General features: G+C 32.9%; 4 protein-coding genes across 5 annotated transcripts in view; 2 read left to right on the top strand and 2 right to left on the bottom strand.

Moving 5' to 3' along the window:
- Positions 1–1,991: 1,991 nt before the first annotated feature.
- RpL27 (ribosomal protein L27) lies at positions 1,992–3,735 on the top strand. Its single transcript, XM_073093452.1, has 3 exons — positions 1,992–2,124; positions 2,469–2,698; positions 3,518–3,735. The coding sequence occupies exons 2-3, from the start codon at positions 2,480–2,482 to the stop codon at positions 3,701–3,703; spliced, it is 405 nt and encodes a 134-aa protein (XP_072949553.1). The 5' UTR covers positions 1,992–2,124; positions 2,469–2,479; the 3' UTR covers positions 3,704–3,735.
- Positions 3,736–4,190: 455 nt separating this feature from the next.
- DCTN2-p50 (dynactin subunit 2) lies at positions 4,191–9,501 on the bottom strand. Of its 2 annotated transcripts, none has more exons than XM_073093451.1 (9): positions 9,331–9,501; positions 8,467–8,663; positions 7,926–8,061; positions 7,307–7,413; positions 6,410–6,526; positions 6,211–6,286; positions 5,641–5,799; positions 5,357–5,453; positions 4,191–5,236 (listed from the first exon to the last, which is right to left on the bottom strand). In XM_073093451.1, exons 1-9 carry the CDS (start codon positions 9,364–9,366, stop codon positions 5,055–5,057), a joined length of 1,107 nt encoding a protein of 368 aa, XP_072949552.1. In that variant the 5' UTR covers positions 9,367–9,501; the 3' UTR covers positions 4,191–5,054. The 2 variants fall into 2 exon arrangements, with proteins under 2 accessions (XP_072949552.1, XP_072949551.1); XM_073093450.1 differs by having other exon boundaries at positions 8,461–8,663; positions 9,331–9,500.
- Positions 9,502–9,824: 323 nt separating this feature from the next.
- On the top strand, positions 9,825–11,723 carry LOC140757612 (B-cell receptor-associated protein 31). The gene has a single exon (XM_073093449.1). It carries the CDS (start codon positions 10,002–10,004, stop codon positions 10,671–10,673), a length of 672 nt encoding a protein of 223 aa, XP_072949550.1. The 5' UTR covers positions 9,825–10,001; the 3' UTR covers positions 10,674–11,723.
- Positions 11,724–12,500: 777 nt separating this feature from the next.
- Positions 12,501–16,426, bottom strand: part of LOC140757610 (carboxylic ester hydrolase-like) — a 29,652-nt gene continuing 25,726 nt past the window's right edge. Inside the window, exons 9-10 of the mRNA XM_073093446.1 lie at positions 13,444–13,570; positions 12,501–12,992 (exon numbers count right to left, since the gene is read on the bottom strand). Coding sequence (XP_072949547.1) covers positions 12,800–12,992; positions 13,444–13,570 — 320 coding nt within the window. The 3' untranslated portion in view covers positions 12,501–12,799. The remainder of the gene's footprint in view (positions 12,993–13,443; positions 13,571–16,426) is intronic.

Below are 16,426 nucleotides of genomic sequence, written 5' to 3'. Positions count from 1 at the left end.
AGTTATAAGTTGTACTAACTTTGTAACCAAAGTATTTTATGTTTGTTCATCGTCATCTGAATTACTAATCAATGGACGCTTATATAGCGTCCCCACATGGTGCAATCTCTATAGTAGGGCATTGAATTTATTTATACTCTTCTATTGCCTAAGGTATGGATCAAGTTAGGTTTTGCACATGTTTGACGGCCTAGGGGCGAAAATTTGCGACCATGGGCGTTTTAGTCTGTCGGTTTTGAATGCAATAATATGTCGCAATAATACTGTTTTATCACATTCCGTTTTCGAAGACTTCAATGTTTTGATTTCACTAAAAACGAATCATAAAATTCTTGACCCGGCGTGTACTTAAATTATGTCCACGCATATTTTGGACTTTTAAATTTGACGTTTTGAATGTACCTATTGTTTCATATACATCTATCACAATACGTAAGGTAACGTATAAGGATTCTGATTTCTTATTATGCTAAATAAATATTTCTATTAATAAAGTCTGACAATGCATTAGACGTTTTTATAATAAATCAATAACATCATTCTATTCATAGGATGGCCTATATGCTAGTGTATTGACCGAAACGTGTCATGGTGTTAGTGACGAGTGTTTTTGAAGTATAAAACAATTATATAGACTAGTCTATTACTTACAAAAATTATGACTAACTTTGGATGTATCAGATGATACAAAGAAGAGTTTGGGAATGCCAAAGGTGTCTTAAATTTGGCAATAGGTAAATTAATAAAATTGTATGCAGTTCAAGTTAAGTATGTTATAATATTGCTTCATGTTGACTTTGTTTTCTCAATGTTTAAGTCTTTATCACCTTAAGATATGTTGTCCAATAAGAGTTACAAATGTAGATTTAGCATTTTCACATTATTTATAGCTCAAAAAGTGTGTCCGGAGGGGATAACAATTTGAAAGTTCAGCTGCGCTGTACCACACAGTTAAGACTAATGTGTATATTTATAGTACCTCCTCAGAAATCGTTATTACCTATGTGTATGTGACAGTGTTTTATTTTTGTATTTTGATAAAATTTGTGTAAATAATTTTCTTATTTTATTGATATTAAACTCGATTAATCAAGATGGCTCTGATTTTTTATGTTGTCTTGATTCTTTTTCTTCCAAACTTGTTTTATTTCCGGTTATGCAATTGAGAATCTCCCTTGACTCACATTTCGCCATTACAGCCGCAACCGCGCACCGCAGCACTCTTTACACTCGTAGAATGAGGTAATGTAGGTATAGTCCGCGTAAGACTGCTAGTCCGCTCTGAATATAGAAATGAATCGCGTCTCCATAGTTAATTGTATGACTACACCTGCTCGCAACAACTTCAGAGCGGGCTAACAGTTTGGCGCGGACTATAATAGGCTGTTGGTTGTCTGTGACTTCCACTACACCGGCAGGAAACTTGTATCGATTTCCATTCTCTGCCGGACTTGCGATTGCATTCCGTAGGCGCGGCGTTTAAAAGAACATAAAAATGTCTCATGAATTTTAAAATAAATCTTTGTTCTGCGGGTGCAGTTGTCATACGCTTCGTGAGCTTGTTTTTATGTAGAGATATTGTTTAAAGAGGCAATTATACCGTCATTTTGAGATACTATATTTATCGTAACAAATTATGTTAATATTTATCGGTGTACTTTACCTTTTGTGCGTCGTTTAACACTACAGTAACAATAATTTTGATTTATTAATAAATTATACAAGCCTATTCAATTAGGATTATTTATGTTTTACAACTTTCAACATGTTGAAATAATTTCATTTCCCGCCAATAATTATGTTTTCGAATATGTAATTCTAAACTGCCTTGGATTCTGAAGTTTATGCATACCTAATATCACTATATGAACAAAAAATAGTATTTGTAAATGTTGCTGTTATGCTATATTAGTAAATACATTAAATCAATATTTAAACTATGCTTGCTTAATAATATTAAATTAATCATTTCCATTGTCTCTGTGTTATTTGAGCATTCTGTGGGGATATTTGTGCTGGCAAGCTTGGTATTGAATGTCAAGTCAATGTCACGTTGACATTCCTTGTAATCTATGAAACTTTATTTATCTATGGTTCTTTTTATTGTGGACGGGTAAAGAGAATGTGAGTTTCGCGAAATTTCCGAAATTTATCCAAATAAATCTATTTGTTAATACACATATTAAATAAAAAATTAACATTTCCCGAAAAGTTTATGCAATGGGCTGTGATAACAGGCGAATATTTTTCATGCAGACTCAATAATTGTTTATAAAAGTAGTCACGAAATAGTTGTATGATTCGTGTTGACATTGTCACATTTAGATGGTTTAACTTAGTTTGTGCGTGAAATATCGTTCTGTACTACGCTTTGAGGGAGTACAGTGCAAGACAAGTGTCTTGTCAAGTGAATCAGTTTTGGTGGGAAGTGCGGGAGTATTGTTGTTTGAAGGTTAGTTTTGTTGCAGATCCATCCAAGATGGGTAAGATAATGAAGCCTGGTAAAGTGGTGTTGGTCCTGAGCGGCCGATACGCGGGCCGCAAGGCCATCGTGGTGAAGAACTACGACGAGGGCACCTCAGACAAGCCGTACGGCCACGCTTTCGTCGCCGGCATCGACAGGTATCCCCGCAAAGTTCACAAGAGGATGGGCAAAAACAAAATCCACAAGCGCTCAAAAGTCAAGCCTTTCGTCAAAGTAAGTTCCACAAACATTTATTTATCATTTATTTAAAATAACTTTATTTTAAGTAATTGTTCGTTTTGATCTTTTGTTTCTATAATTCACATTCTTTTAAAGACAATTTTATGGATCAGAGCATAAGTAATTCTTAATCATATGTTAGTCATACGTCAGGGTTACAGGTCATTGTATTCTACTATTTGGTACTACAATAATAATACCAAATATATATACGTAATGTAAACAACTTATATGAAATTGCACTTTACAAGGTTGACATTTCTAAAAATAGAATAAGCTTTGTCTCAATGGTTCAATGCCCTCATTTCCTTCCTTCCTTGTATTCACTATCCATTGTGCATACATGCATTTTTATTCCTGAGCATCTATTTTAAAAATCTCATGAAAGCATCTCTTTATACAAGTATAAGTAAATTAAGTTAAGAAAATTACACCACTTTTATTTAGTTCTTGCATTGATTCAGGAATTTGATTTGATTATTATTATTATTGTTACTACCACTTTGATTCAGGAATCAGTGTTATTAATCTTATTAAGAACTTAGGTTGGTATTATACTAGAAGTAGCAATTATTAATTAAAACTTTTTCACTCATGAAACTTGTGGCAATATTTACTTAGTCATTGGATAGTTTTTTTAGTCCATTATTTAAAAGTTGTGATAGTAGTAGTAATGTCTTATTCTCTTAAAAATTATGTCTATATTAGAGCTATTCACATGTACAGCAGAATGCTTAATGGTCAACACTACATAATTTACCTTTATGTTCAGTCTGCAGAGCAGTAACTACAATTTTTTTGTATTATTTCCAGGTAGTAAATTACAATCACCTGATGCCAACCCGGTACTCGGCTGACTTCAGCTTTGAGAAGTTCAGCGCTAAGGACCTGAAGGACCCCGCTAAGCGCAAGAAGCTCCGTTTCAACACCAGAGTGCGCTTCGAGGAGAGATACAAGAGTGGAAAGAACAAGTGGTTCTTCCAGAAGCTTAGGTTCTAAGGTGTACTTTTAAATAAAAATCTTAACAGCAACTTTTGTTTGACTTTATGACCATTAATTTGCCAGAGATAATTTTAAAGTAATTACTTTCAAATAAATGGATTTTGTTTGATTCATTCTACATGTTGAATATTGAAGATGATACATATCAATACCCTAATTTGCAAATCAGCTAATTCCACTTTTTGTCAAAGTGTTTCTTTCATTAATTTTGATTTCGTTCAACGCCATTTACTATCAAAATAAATAAAAAAAAAGATTTTGACTAAAAGTGGAGTTGGCTGATTTGTGAATTAAGGTATTGATATGTAAAAACAATTACTTCGTGATGGATTTATGGAACATATCTTTTTACACTCAATGCATGAAAAAGCACATCCATATTTGTTGAACTCAAAAAATTAATATAAAAAAGAGTCACAGTCTGATATTATAACTGAATGAATATTTTAATGTGGGGAATGTTATTGAAATTAATACAAAATGGTTTGCGATATAATTTTAATATTTAATAAATTATTTAGATAAGCAGTCTAAAGTAAAGTAGCCTTATGATTGAATACAAAAGTTAAAAACAGTTGCATAAAATCGAAAGGCAAAAAAAGTAAAATAGCATTCAGTATGTGTCACTTGAGATTATAACATAAATGTGAATATGTACTAAATATAGTAAATTCATATTAAGAGTAACTATATAGGTTTTAAATTTCTGATATATATAATTGCAGTGTTAAACATGGAAATGTTAACATTAATGTTATTTGTTTTATGTTCTATTCTGATGGTAAATAATAAAATAATTGCATAATACTTTGCTCACATAATGGTTACTTTTCTTAGAAGATCTAAGTGAAGTAACTTCTCTTAAATAGATTCCAATTATTCTAAATTCTTCGTAGCAAACAGATATAATTCCCGTCATATACTTTGAGTCGGAACTCTGAATTGCACAGAAATTATTTTTTAATATAAAATATTTACGACGTAATTCATTTTAAGAAGATGTTTCGTGTTAGTATTTTCCGTAAATATTTCCATGTTTTAATTATGTTTTTTACCAAATTTAGAGAGAACAACCGCAATTTGGATTAAACTTTTTTGACCATGTCTGCAAATTGTATAATGCTGCCTACTATAATAATGCGAGCGCCCAAAATCCATGACGTGGACTACACTTGCTTACAATTTTTTTTATAATCTATAATTTCAACAACACTACTTGAATAAATTCTTATTTTAATATCAAGGCGAATAAGCATAACACCGTAACAGTGAATTTAAAAGTAATATTTTGGTCGAAAATATAGATTATAAATTAGAAATGATAATATGTCTATAGGTTTCGTCATTATCACGCAGTGACGAGTTTTCCGATTCTTTCGTCTAGTTTCTTGATCTCCTTCTGAAGGCTGTCCACATTATGAGCGAAGACCTCTTGGACCCCTTGGAGTAGCTCCTTGTTATTCTGAACGCCACTGGCGATCGTACTTTGCAGTGTTTCCAGCTCTGATAACGATTTGCCGAAATTGCTTGCTGTGAAGTAAAAAATACAATATCAGATAGTATTAAAGAATAACAACTACCCCATATAAATGATTTGAGTGTTGAAAAACATGTTGCTTTTATATGAGTTAAAATAATATTTAAAAATACCTTGATTATGAAGAGCTTCAAGCGCTTCCATGCGCTCCAATATTTCAGAATGTGATACACCATCAATTTGTTTCAATAATTTGTATAATTCATTGACCTGAAAAGGAATTCACAAATACAAGCTTTTTCAAGTGTTTTAAAAGGAACTTGTAGATTTGGAGGCTCCCCAGGACCAGAGGCCCGGAGCGGACCGCCCCAGTCGCCCTACCTTAGTTCACCAGTGTAAAGTAGCTCTCCATTACAAAAGTAAAAGTATTATTTTAGTAATCTAGTAAAAGAAAGACCTTAGCCTCCATCTCAGGGTCGGCGGGTTTAACGGCGGCTTTGAGCGCGTCGACGTTCGCGAGCAGCGCCGCCAGCCGCGCCTCCGCCGCCGCCAGCGCGCCGGGCCGCAGCAGCGCCGCCTGCGCCGCCAGGGACGCCGCCGCGCTCGCTAGCGTAGCCTATATATACCCAAATGTAGTTAATAAAATGAACATTAAAATTAACACACTTGAAGTTAAAACAGTGGGTAATCATGAACTTATGTAGGAACAGAAGTTCCAGCTTCAGGAGTCTTAGTTCTCGCCATCTTCACAAGTATTCTTAAGAGGGCTTTCGGGGCTTTACAAATTTTGGGACATTCTTAACTCCTAAACAGAAACAAGCAAAACAAAAACAACAGAAACTTATTAAAAACATGATTCAAATTTGATCAAGTTATCACGAAATATACCTGTAAAGTATGCCATTCAGTTAACCAGTTACCATTATATGTAAAAATAGAAGTATAAGTGAATTTTAGAGATTTTCTTTTAATATTTAAATAATAATTTTATTTCTAACATACACAATTTGGTCTGAAAACTTCTTACCTCGCCAGTAGCTGCTTGGAGTCTGCTAAACGCTTCCTCATCTCGAACTCCTGCGGCTTGTTCTAATTTATGTAACCTGGCATTTGAAGATTAGGAAAAATACAGTGTACAATTAATATGAGATATTATTAATTATATAAATTTCAATAAAAACACACATAATAGTTCAAATGAAGCTACATAAATGCTGTGCCCAAACCTGTACTCAAGCTGTGCCATTCTCTGTGTTTGCGCAAGGTTGACCTCTGGTTTCAATTTCAGGTTTGCTGTCACCACGTCACCACGCTTTTTTTTCCCATTTACTGACAGGAACTCTCTATAAAATAAGGATTAACTGTTAATACTAGTTAAGAAACTGTATAACTGTACATTACTTACAGGTGTTTTTTTATGCAGCTTTTGCAAAGGGACATCTGCCATGGATATTAGGTGATAGGAGGTCTGGGTAGCGGTCGTGCATCGACAGTTTCAATTCGGAGGTTACACATGCTAGATGTTGACAAAACTTCAAGATGGGGGATTCAGAAACATGTGGTGCTATCTCTTGACAAGTTGCAAGAAGTCACCACACGATTGGTGCACCACATGGTAGTTGATGCAAGGTTGAGAGTTGAGTGCTCTGAATGGATCTCTAAGGGATTTCTTTTTTGTAATATCAGAGTAGCAGACGAGCATGCATTCCACCTGATGGTAAGTAGCTACTGCCGCCCATGGACATCTGTAATCAACCCCAGATAGGATTAAATATTCCTACGTGAGGTCGGCCGCACATGCGCCACTTCCCCTGAGGCCTATGCTGGAACGCCTCGGAAAAGTATGTCTCCCTTACCACATTCTTCAAAACGGAACACAGCAGCGCTGAACACTGCTGTTCAGGCATTAGGCAGTAATAGGTGTGGCGGTGGTGCCGCCGGAGTCGAACCACAAAGGGTTCTACCACCTTCATCTTACAAACCTTAGGATCTTACCAAACCATGGCATTTACTATTGCAAGGGACTTTCAGTAAATTTACATTTTGCATTAACCAATTCATTCTCAAAAGGTAGCTTTAAATTTATAATAAATCCTAAAATATATGATTTTGAAATATCTTACTTCAGTTTTTCAGCCTTAGGATCCACTTGTTCACCTTCCTCCAATTTCAGTTCCTCAAGAAATTTTTTTGTTGCATTAATTTGAGCTGCCAATTTGGTTTGCTCATCCTAGAATAGATAATTATGGAAAATATATCAGTCATTTTCCTATTGATATACTAGTTCACATGGTTAGTATTCTATGAGTAACGATGATTCATCTATTGTGTAACAATTTTTATAGATATTTCAACATTTTCAACAGTTTGAAAATAGTACAATAGTACAGTTAACATTGACAGGACATAGGACTTGCTATATTTGTGATCATAAAATTACTTTAAAATGAATCATAGGTGCCTAAAGAGATGTTAATGATACCATACGTCCTGTTATATCATAGTATCAGGCCCCACTTATACTATATTCAATTCAATGCACTATCATATTTTTTCTTATAACATTTTTAAGTATTATGTGTCTGTTGTTTGTTGTAGTTGCAGTGACAGAAAGTCACCTAAAAAGTGACGATTGATGTGTGACAAATAGTTTATAGTCGACAGACTAATAGCAGATGATAAAACAAAAAAATGTATCTGTGGCTGTGTTTTAGTAGACACCAAATATCATAGAAACATTACCCTTTCGCTCTCTGTAGCTTTATTCTCTTGCTCAGTAACTTGTTCCAGCAGTTCTGAGAACTCACAACGGAGTCTGTTGTAACGCTCCAGTGTAGTCTCTGGTTCTCCTTCAGCTGCTAACCCCCATTCTCCTGCCCTGAAGTGGAGATTGTGGCAATTTAAGTAGTGTTAAGCACTGTACTTTGGTTCGAAAAGAGTGGTAAGGGAGAGAAACCTCTACACATGTTTTTGAACTAAAATGCAATGTCCCAGCTTAGTCATCACAAATAGCAATAAATTTATGCCAGACTTAGATAAAATTCTAGTGAGGTTCTTTAAAGATAATAATGAGCAACAGTATCATGAGCATCAGGTGGTCTACATACATTAATCACTTTAATTCAGAATTTATTATCAACACAATTGTTAAGGCCCCTTTGTTAATAAGGAAATTAAAAAAAATTAAGACTAAAATTTCCTGAGTTCAAAACTCAAGCAAGGCATGAGGAATCAGTCTATAAAATAAAAATAAAAAATCAAAACATATAAGGCTTACTTGTACCCAATGCGAGTTTTCCTGCTCAACCTGTCCGAGAAGTCCACAGAGCCAGTTAAGAACTTCCCTTTGAACTTATTGAATGAATCCTTCACTGACAGATGCAGTTGCTCTATGCTCTCATTCTCTTCTTCCTCATAAGGCTCTGGTTGGTCAGCCTCCGGTAAGTCACCAGTTTCGTACACGTCTGGTTGATCATAAGCCTTAAAAGGTGAAAAGAAGTCTTATAAATTTTCCATACAATTCAAATCAAATCAATACTCTTTATTGTACCCAATAAAAGAAGATACATATAAAAATAAATAACTAATTTAAAAGACAATACAAAATTAAATATAATAAAATTATATATTATTTTTTTTATTTTTGACAAGTATTTCATATTGTTTTATTATGTGGGCTTCTCCTAGATTCAAAAGGATTTTATGTTCATGAGCTATAGTGGCTAAGTTTGGATTGGTGAATTCACACACTTTGTTAAACTTTTTGAGAAAACATAGAAGTACAGGTTTCCTTCATCAACAACGAATAGAATAAGCAGATATTTAATTTCTGGTACGTACATATATTCGAAATATCAGATATTATATCACAAGGAGAATTTGGGAACCGAATCCCGGACTAATAGAATGGAAATTATAAAATTAGCGACTAGAGATTATGTTTGAAATATCTTGAAAAAAAATGCTTTACATACAAATTATTTAAGCTGCTTAATAGGTGTCTCTCAGAACGGAACTCAGTCTCAGTGTCAGGAACGGTTTGATACATTACACACATAATTATAGCTAGGGTATGTAAACGAAACCGCAGGACTAAGGTAGGTTAGAATATAATCGATAATTTCACCTGGTTTACAGTAATACTTACGATGCCTGGTAAATTCTCGTATTTCGGGTCTGCCATTTTAATCCAATACGAGATCAAATAAAATCAATATTATTTCTAGTGTTTATTTCACAATGAAATTCTGTTTAACTTTATATTATGGCAAAAGATGACGTCAGATGTCTTTCTTTCGATCGTATGAAAATCAAAACTGATATTGTCAGTGTGACATTGACGTTTCGTTTCAACGAAGAAAAATAAAAAAAAGCGAATATTACTTATTATTAAGTATATTTAATTATAAAGATAATTAAACTATAAACTATTAAATGACATTAAAAATTCATAAGACTTCATATTGACTTTGTTTAGTTATAACTTTAGTATAAATTATACATTTTCATCACTTCTTTCCACAAGATATTTCTGTAGCTTCTAAGGAACTCAGTAGTAATCAGTATAGGTAATAAATGTTTTATTTATATAGTGATAGAGTCCTTTTTAGAACATTTAAAAGTTAGCATTTACACGTCACAATACTCACGTCATATTTGACTTTTGTCCGACATAATGAGTCACCGACAACTTTGAATTATATTTTCACAATAATTACTCATTTATCGTGGTGTTTATAATCGCTACCGTCTTTTCTTAACGAGTTTTAGTTGCCGGTGCATGTTTCTGCACTGTGGGGAAGCGATAAATATTTAAAAATGAGTCTTCAGTGGACCATCATCGCTACGTTTTTGTACGCCGAAATAGCGACAGTGCTGTTACTTACGTTGCCGATCGCCAGTCCGTCGCGATGGAAGAAGTTTTTCCAATCGAAGTTTCTAGCTTACATAAGTGCGCAGGCCACGATTTACTTTTTGGTGCTGGTTGGCGTTCTCATCCTATGCCTCCTGGACGCGATCCGTGAAATGCAGAAGTACTCCAACATCGAGCCGACAGACCACCAGCACCTGGACGCCGAGATGCAAGGTAACATGCGTCTGTTCCGCGCGCAGAGAAACTTCTATATCTCCGGTTTCGCTCTCTTCCTGCTCATCGTCATCCGCCGATTGGTGCAAATGATCTCCGAGTTGGCGACGTTGCTCGCTCAAGCCGAAGCGAACTTCCGCCAAGCGCAGAGCGCGACCGTCACCGCGAGAACTCTTCTCCAGAAGCAAGGCACTGATGATGAAAAGGCAATGAAGGAAATCGAGGAGCTGAAGAACCAGATTGTTGCTTTGGAACGCGACCTGTCGAGAGAGAAGAAGGACAAGGAAGCTGTGAAATCTCAAGCAGAGAGCCTTAACAAGGAGTATGACAGATTGGCCGAGGAACATAGCAGGTTGCAGAAGAAGATGACTGTAGCCGGGGGGGATTCTAAGAAAGATGAATAAAATTGTGCGCTTAACACCTATCAATATTTTTGAGCATTTCATTCTAATGAGGCAAAATTTAACCGTGTCTAATATGCATAATTAGCTTCGATATTTCATCAAACTAATTGGGCTTTAGGAGAACTCAGTATGCATTTTCTAGTTTCAATAAAATTGTGATAAGAATATATGTTAAACAAACTACATATGTAAAATGTATAAAATCTTGCATTTTTAACCATGCCAGCCTGAGCCTTATTAATGGTTTAAGTATTTAAATATTAGATTGATACTGAACATCTCAAAGTATATTTTAGTATTAACAAACTGAGTACATTGGGTTGGTTGTGGCGGGAACTAAAAAAATATAAAATGTAGTGCTAAGTCCTTGTTAAATTATATCTGTTAATATATTACGAAACTAGATGTTTCCAGTCTTTGTCTATTTTAATAGGCTGATGTAATTATGTGATTCAACAATAATAATTATCTTCGAGAACAAATTTGTATTTTAACACTTCACATACACATTGTTTTTGTTAGTAATTTCTGAACTTTTTGTTTGTTAACCTTATTTTACTGGGTGCAATTTTTGTTTTGGTTGATAGTAACAAAAAGTCTGAATTAGTGTGAGTAGTGATGGGGCATTTTTTATTATTTATGTGTGTATCCTTTTGTCGTTAGGTGTTTGTTATATGTTTTCACTTTTTTTATAGTCCTGGGATGTATTTTAAGTAACCAATTTTTTATTCATTCTTACCCTCATTTTTCAAAAAGGAATGTTATATTATTGACTTCTTATTAATTCTTTAGGAAATTACATTTATTGGTACTTAAAAATAAACATCAGTACATGAGTAAACCTTATCTTATTATATTTTGGTTTATATGTGGTAAAACTGGACAGTTTCATTGAAGTAGTCAGTTCTATTTGTGTTTATGTGATTCACTTTACTTACTAATGATAAATATGTTTATTCTTATCTTTATATAAGAAGATAATGGTTATATGGGGATATGTTTGTAGAGGAGTGTTGTAATTTTATCATTAAACTATATTTTTAATCCCTATCTCTTGTTTATCATTTCATTAAAAATCCTTTATATTAAGTGTAATTTTATCTTTATACAAATAGTTTATTTAGAACTACATTTGGTAATATTACTAGTATAGTTGCTATTTATATGTGCTTTTTCATATTTATTCTCTTTAAAATAGTCTCTTACTATTTATCAGAAGATGGTCAATATGTTTCAAATAAAAGTAATAAAAAGTACAGATTTTAATTAATCTATAAGGTTAAACAACTTCTAGAAGTAGCTTGTTACCAGATAAGTCACTGCTAGTGGCAAACATTTAATCCTTGCCTCACTCCACCAGAAGCCATTTCTAGAGGCCTTGTAGATTTAAAGAAATATGGGTCAACACTACCAAATCGAATTAAAGAACCATGTAGCAGCAGCATCTATATCATTAGACATAGAACACTAATAAGTGTCGATGGGCGGCAGTCACCATTTATCATCAGACTGCATGCCATTTTCGGCTCAATCTTTATAGACTATAATTTTTTACTTTGTTTTCAATTGTGTTGAGATCATCTGGTAACATTGTATTATTTCCTACTCAGTTTTCTAAAAGGCGTAGACTGTTATTCTTTACTTTGTTCTCAAATGTGAGATCATCTGTTAACATTGCATATTAATAAAGCTGGTAAGGTCACTTATGATTATACACTAGAATTTCCTCAGTTCGATACTACAATTAAGACTACACAATTTAGACGGATAATTCGAATAATAAACAAACAGCTTGTATTTTAGATTTTATTTATATTACATGTACCTACTTACAAAATAAAAAAATCACCCGGTTTCTTTTATTGGATAAAAGAACAATCACCATAAATTATTATTTTATAATAAGTACTTTTTGGCACATTCATAGACGATAATTTATAATTAAATGTGATATAATAAAATTCATTTCTCACGCCACCTGCCCCCCGGATATTTTAAATAAATATTTAGTTGCATTCTTTATTAATTTATAAATTCATGGCATACATATTGTTCACAATAAAACTAGAAATTAAACGCTAATTTTACACAAAATAATAGAAAAATATTTTAAATTCGACAGATGTTTACAACTCGTCTCTAATTAACACGTTGTAGTGTTCATTTTCGACAAAACCGAGGCTGTCCCAGAAGGTCTGCTGGCCAAAGTCGCTGCTGGCTTTCATCTGGATGTTGTTGGGTCCAGCAATTTCTAAGTAGTTGACGTCTGGGGCACCTGGCTGTACGGGAGTCCATTGACTGTTTGGTAGTTTTGGAACTCTGAAATAAAAATTAAATTAAATGTTTAATTTAATTTTAATGGTATATATAGTATAGTTTAGAATGTTGTTTATGTATATAAGTTGTAAAAAACAAACATTTATGTGTTAACTCAATAACTTAGTTCGTAAAACAATTGAAATGTAAAAAAACGAAAAATGAAAAATTGAATTGAAATTTTGAAAGGAATAAATAGCTACATAAAAAATATAAGTATGTATGTATATGTATTGGTAAATAAAGATAAATAGGGACAGACAGCGCGAAAGCTCAATATAGGTATTTAAAAGTGTAGGCGACTGTTTACGAGGGATTAAAATTAGCGGTCGTTATGTTATCGTTGGGATCACTTCGGGAACTTCATTTTACGTCACGTCACTTCACTTCACATCAGGAAAAGGTAGGCAGGCAGAATGTGTGACAATAAATTTCATAATTGTCAATAATTTACCCGGTAGTAGCGTAGCTGTAGAGCATATCCATAAGAGCGTTTGTCATCTTCTTATCCTCTGCATTTTGCTCGTCTTTCATTGGCAGGAACTTTAATATCATCATGGTGTCGTCAGCATGGCTTGTTCCTGCAATAAATAAACAAATTACCATGAAGATGGTACTTTAAAGAATGCAGTGATAGCCTAGTGGTTCGGTTTAAAGAATCTTTATTGTCTTAAGAAATTACAAAATTTCACTTACAAGACAACTTATGCTAACTTATGAATAGGTTTGTTACAGTGAGCGTGCTTATGATATGTTATATATTATATACATATTTATTTATATATTACCTAGAAGCCATCAGCATTGTTTTGAATTTTTGAATTTTATGTATATTAATGTTGTTTTAAAACTATTAACTAAATTATATATTTATATTTTCTATTACATATTTCATCACTTTCTTTTTAAATATACTTATAGGTTTAATTTCTTTTATATCTTTTGGTAATTTATTGTAAATTTTGGCCCCTTCAAACATTAGGTTTTTAGATCCATATCGAGTTCTAGGGAAAGGTAAGTTAATATTTTCGGCATTTCTCAGTTTTTTATTATGTGTCTGATAGTTTTTGGTGAAGGTTATTTCAGAATGTATTTTATTGTTTATGATTTTATGTATTAGTAGTAGTGTTTTATATGTGTACATTTGTTTTAAGTTTAGCAATTTTGTTTTGGCATATAGAAATTTTGAAGATGTTAAGTAGTCAAAATGAAATAACACCTTAATTATTTTATTTTGAGTAATTTGCAATCTTTTAAGATTTGATGGTGCTGCAGTTCCCCATACTTCTATCAAGTATTCTAAATGTGGCTTGACTAGGGAATTGTATACGTTGTAACAAACTTGTTTTGGAAGACAACTAGCAATATTTCGTAGACAACCTGTGATCGGTGTAATTTTTGATTGTACGCTGTCTATATGTGCCTTCCATGTTAGTCTTTTATCAAGGATCAATCCTAAGTATTTTTCAGAGTCTTTTATTTGTATGGGTTGTTTATTTATGTTTAATTCTAGGGTTTGATCATTTTTTTTATTTTTTGCTGAGATTATTGTATAGCTAGTTTTAGATATATTTATAGAAAGAAGATTGTACTGAAACCATTCAAAAAGTAAATCTAAGTCATTTTGAGCTTTTTGCATAATGTTCTGAGCTGAATTTCCGAAATAAAAGAGACATGTATCATCTGCATATAAGGTTAGGTGACCGTGTAGTTTAACTTTATGAAGGCTGTTAATATATATAAGAAAGAGCAATGGGCCCAGGATCGATCCTTGAGGGACGCCGAAATTAACGGGTGATGGGGAACTTTCATATTTCTCAATTTTAACTAATTGATATCTATTAGACAAATAAGACTCAAGAATTTTAAATGCTTCTCCTGTAATTCCTATGTTATGAAGTTTATTCAACAGTAGGCGATGACTGACCGTATCAAACGCCTTTTTTAGGTCTACATATATAACTAGTGCAATGTTTTTAGCATCTATATTGTTTTTAATTTTGGTGATAAGGTCTATGGTGGCCGAAAGGGTGTTGCTTTTTCTCCTAAATCCGTATTGCCTTTCAAAGAGATAGTTAATAGAGTCTAGATAAGATATTAGTCTGTCATAAATTATTTTTTCGAAAATTTTGGAGAGAACAGGCAATACTGATATGGGACGAAAATTCCCAGGTTCAGACTTTGATCCAGATTTATGTATTGGGGTTACTTTTGCAAACTTAAGAGACTCAGGAAATTCACCTTTTAGTAAGCATTTATTTATACAATCAGCTAGTTCCTTCGCGATTAAATCTTTAATGCATTTTAAACTTTTTGTATTTATACCATCTATACCTGCGCTGACATTAGAGTCTAGATCTGATATAATTTTTATTACTTCTTCTTTATTAGTAGGACTTATTGAAGAAAGAGCATGTTGAGAAAATTGTTGGTCAAATAATGCATTAGAGTACTCTGTATGGTATTTTGTAGGGATATCGTTACTTAATTGTGCACCTATAGTTGTAAAATAAGTATTGAAATGTTCACAAATTTGTTTAGGATCAGTTATTGTTTTATTTTGTATTTGAAGTTTTTGGGGGATAAATTTGGATTTGATTTTATTTTGGGATAGTGAGTTTATAAGGCTCCACATTTTTCGCGGATTTTTATTACATTTTTTGAAGGCGTTGTGGTAATATTTATTTTTAGTTTTATTAATGCTGACGGCTAATTTATTTCTTTCATGTATAAAATCATTTCTAATTTTCTTGTTTTTTGGTTCTTTTTTCATTTTCTTCCATAGTTGATTCCTTGTATGTATTCCATTTATTATAATTTTGTTAATCCAGTCATCTTTAGGTAGATTTAATATCTTAGTTTTTTTTATTTTACTTTCTTTAATTACTGCTTTAATTTTTTCTTCTAGGTTTGTGTATATATGGTCTTCGGTGTTAAGTTCTTGGTTTTTTAAAAGTATATTATTTAGCTTCTTATAATCAATTGCATCATAAGTAATTTTAGTTTTAGTTTTAATTTTATGTTTTAGTAGTTCCAAATAGATCTGTTTATGGTCCGCCATTGCAGAGTCTATTATATAAAAATGAAAATTATCCTGAAGGTTTGTACATATGTGATCCAGTAACGTTTTGCAGGTGTCAGTTTCTCTGGTGCAATAACTTTCCTCAATTTTATTAACGAATCTGTAGCCGGCTTCTTCAATTACAGTCATATATCTAGACGTTACTGGATCTCTTGATAGTAAATTGATATTAAAGTCTCCGAAAATAATAGCCCTTTTATATTTTTCAAGCTGTGTCTCATATATTGTCAAAAAATCATTTATATTTGTTCTACCAGGTTTATAAATTAAGCCTATGTTTAGTGACATTTTTTCTAAACATATCCAAAGGAAGTTGTTACCATTGGTGTATTGTGTGTCATTGTCAATCAGCGAG

This window comes from Epargyreus clarus, unplaced genomic scaffold, assembly GCF_041222505.1.
Source record: "Epargyreus clarus isolate Ecla_fem2 unplaced genomic scaffold, WU_Ecla_fem_2.2 ptg000004l, whole genome shotgun sequence".
NCBI lineage: Eukaryota > Metazoa > Arthropoda > Insecta > Lepidoptera > Hesperiidae > Epargyreus > Epargyreus clarus.
Note: the sequence above shows the minus strand (reverse complement) of the source record. Positions and strands in the feature narration are given on the sequence as shown.

Coding starts and splice junctions, on each gene's coding strand:
- RpL27 (XM_073093452.1), top strand. CDS start 2,480: ATGGGTAAGATAATGAAGCCTGGTAAAGTGGTGTTGGTCCTGAGCGGC. Junction 2,699..3,517: donor AAGTCAAGCCTTTCGTCAAA/GTAAGTTCCACA, acceptor TATTATTTCCAG/GTAGTAAATTACAATCACCT.
- DCTN2-p50 (XM_073093450.1), bottom strand. CDS start 9,366: ATGGCAGACCCGAAATACGAGAATTTACCAGGCATC. Junction 7,414..7,925: donor AAGCTACAGAGAGCGAAAGG/GTAATGTTTCTA, acceptor TATCTATTCTAG/GATGAGCAAACCAAATTGGC. Junction 5,454..5,640: donor ACCCTGAGATGGAGGCTAAG/GTCTTTCTTTTA, acceptor ATTCCTTTTCAG/GTCAATGAATTATACAAATT.
- LOC140757612 (XM_073093449.1), top strand. CDS start 10,002: ATGAGTCTTCAGTGGACCATCATCGCTACGTTTTTGTACGCCGAAATA.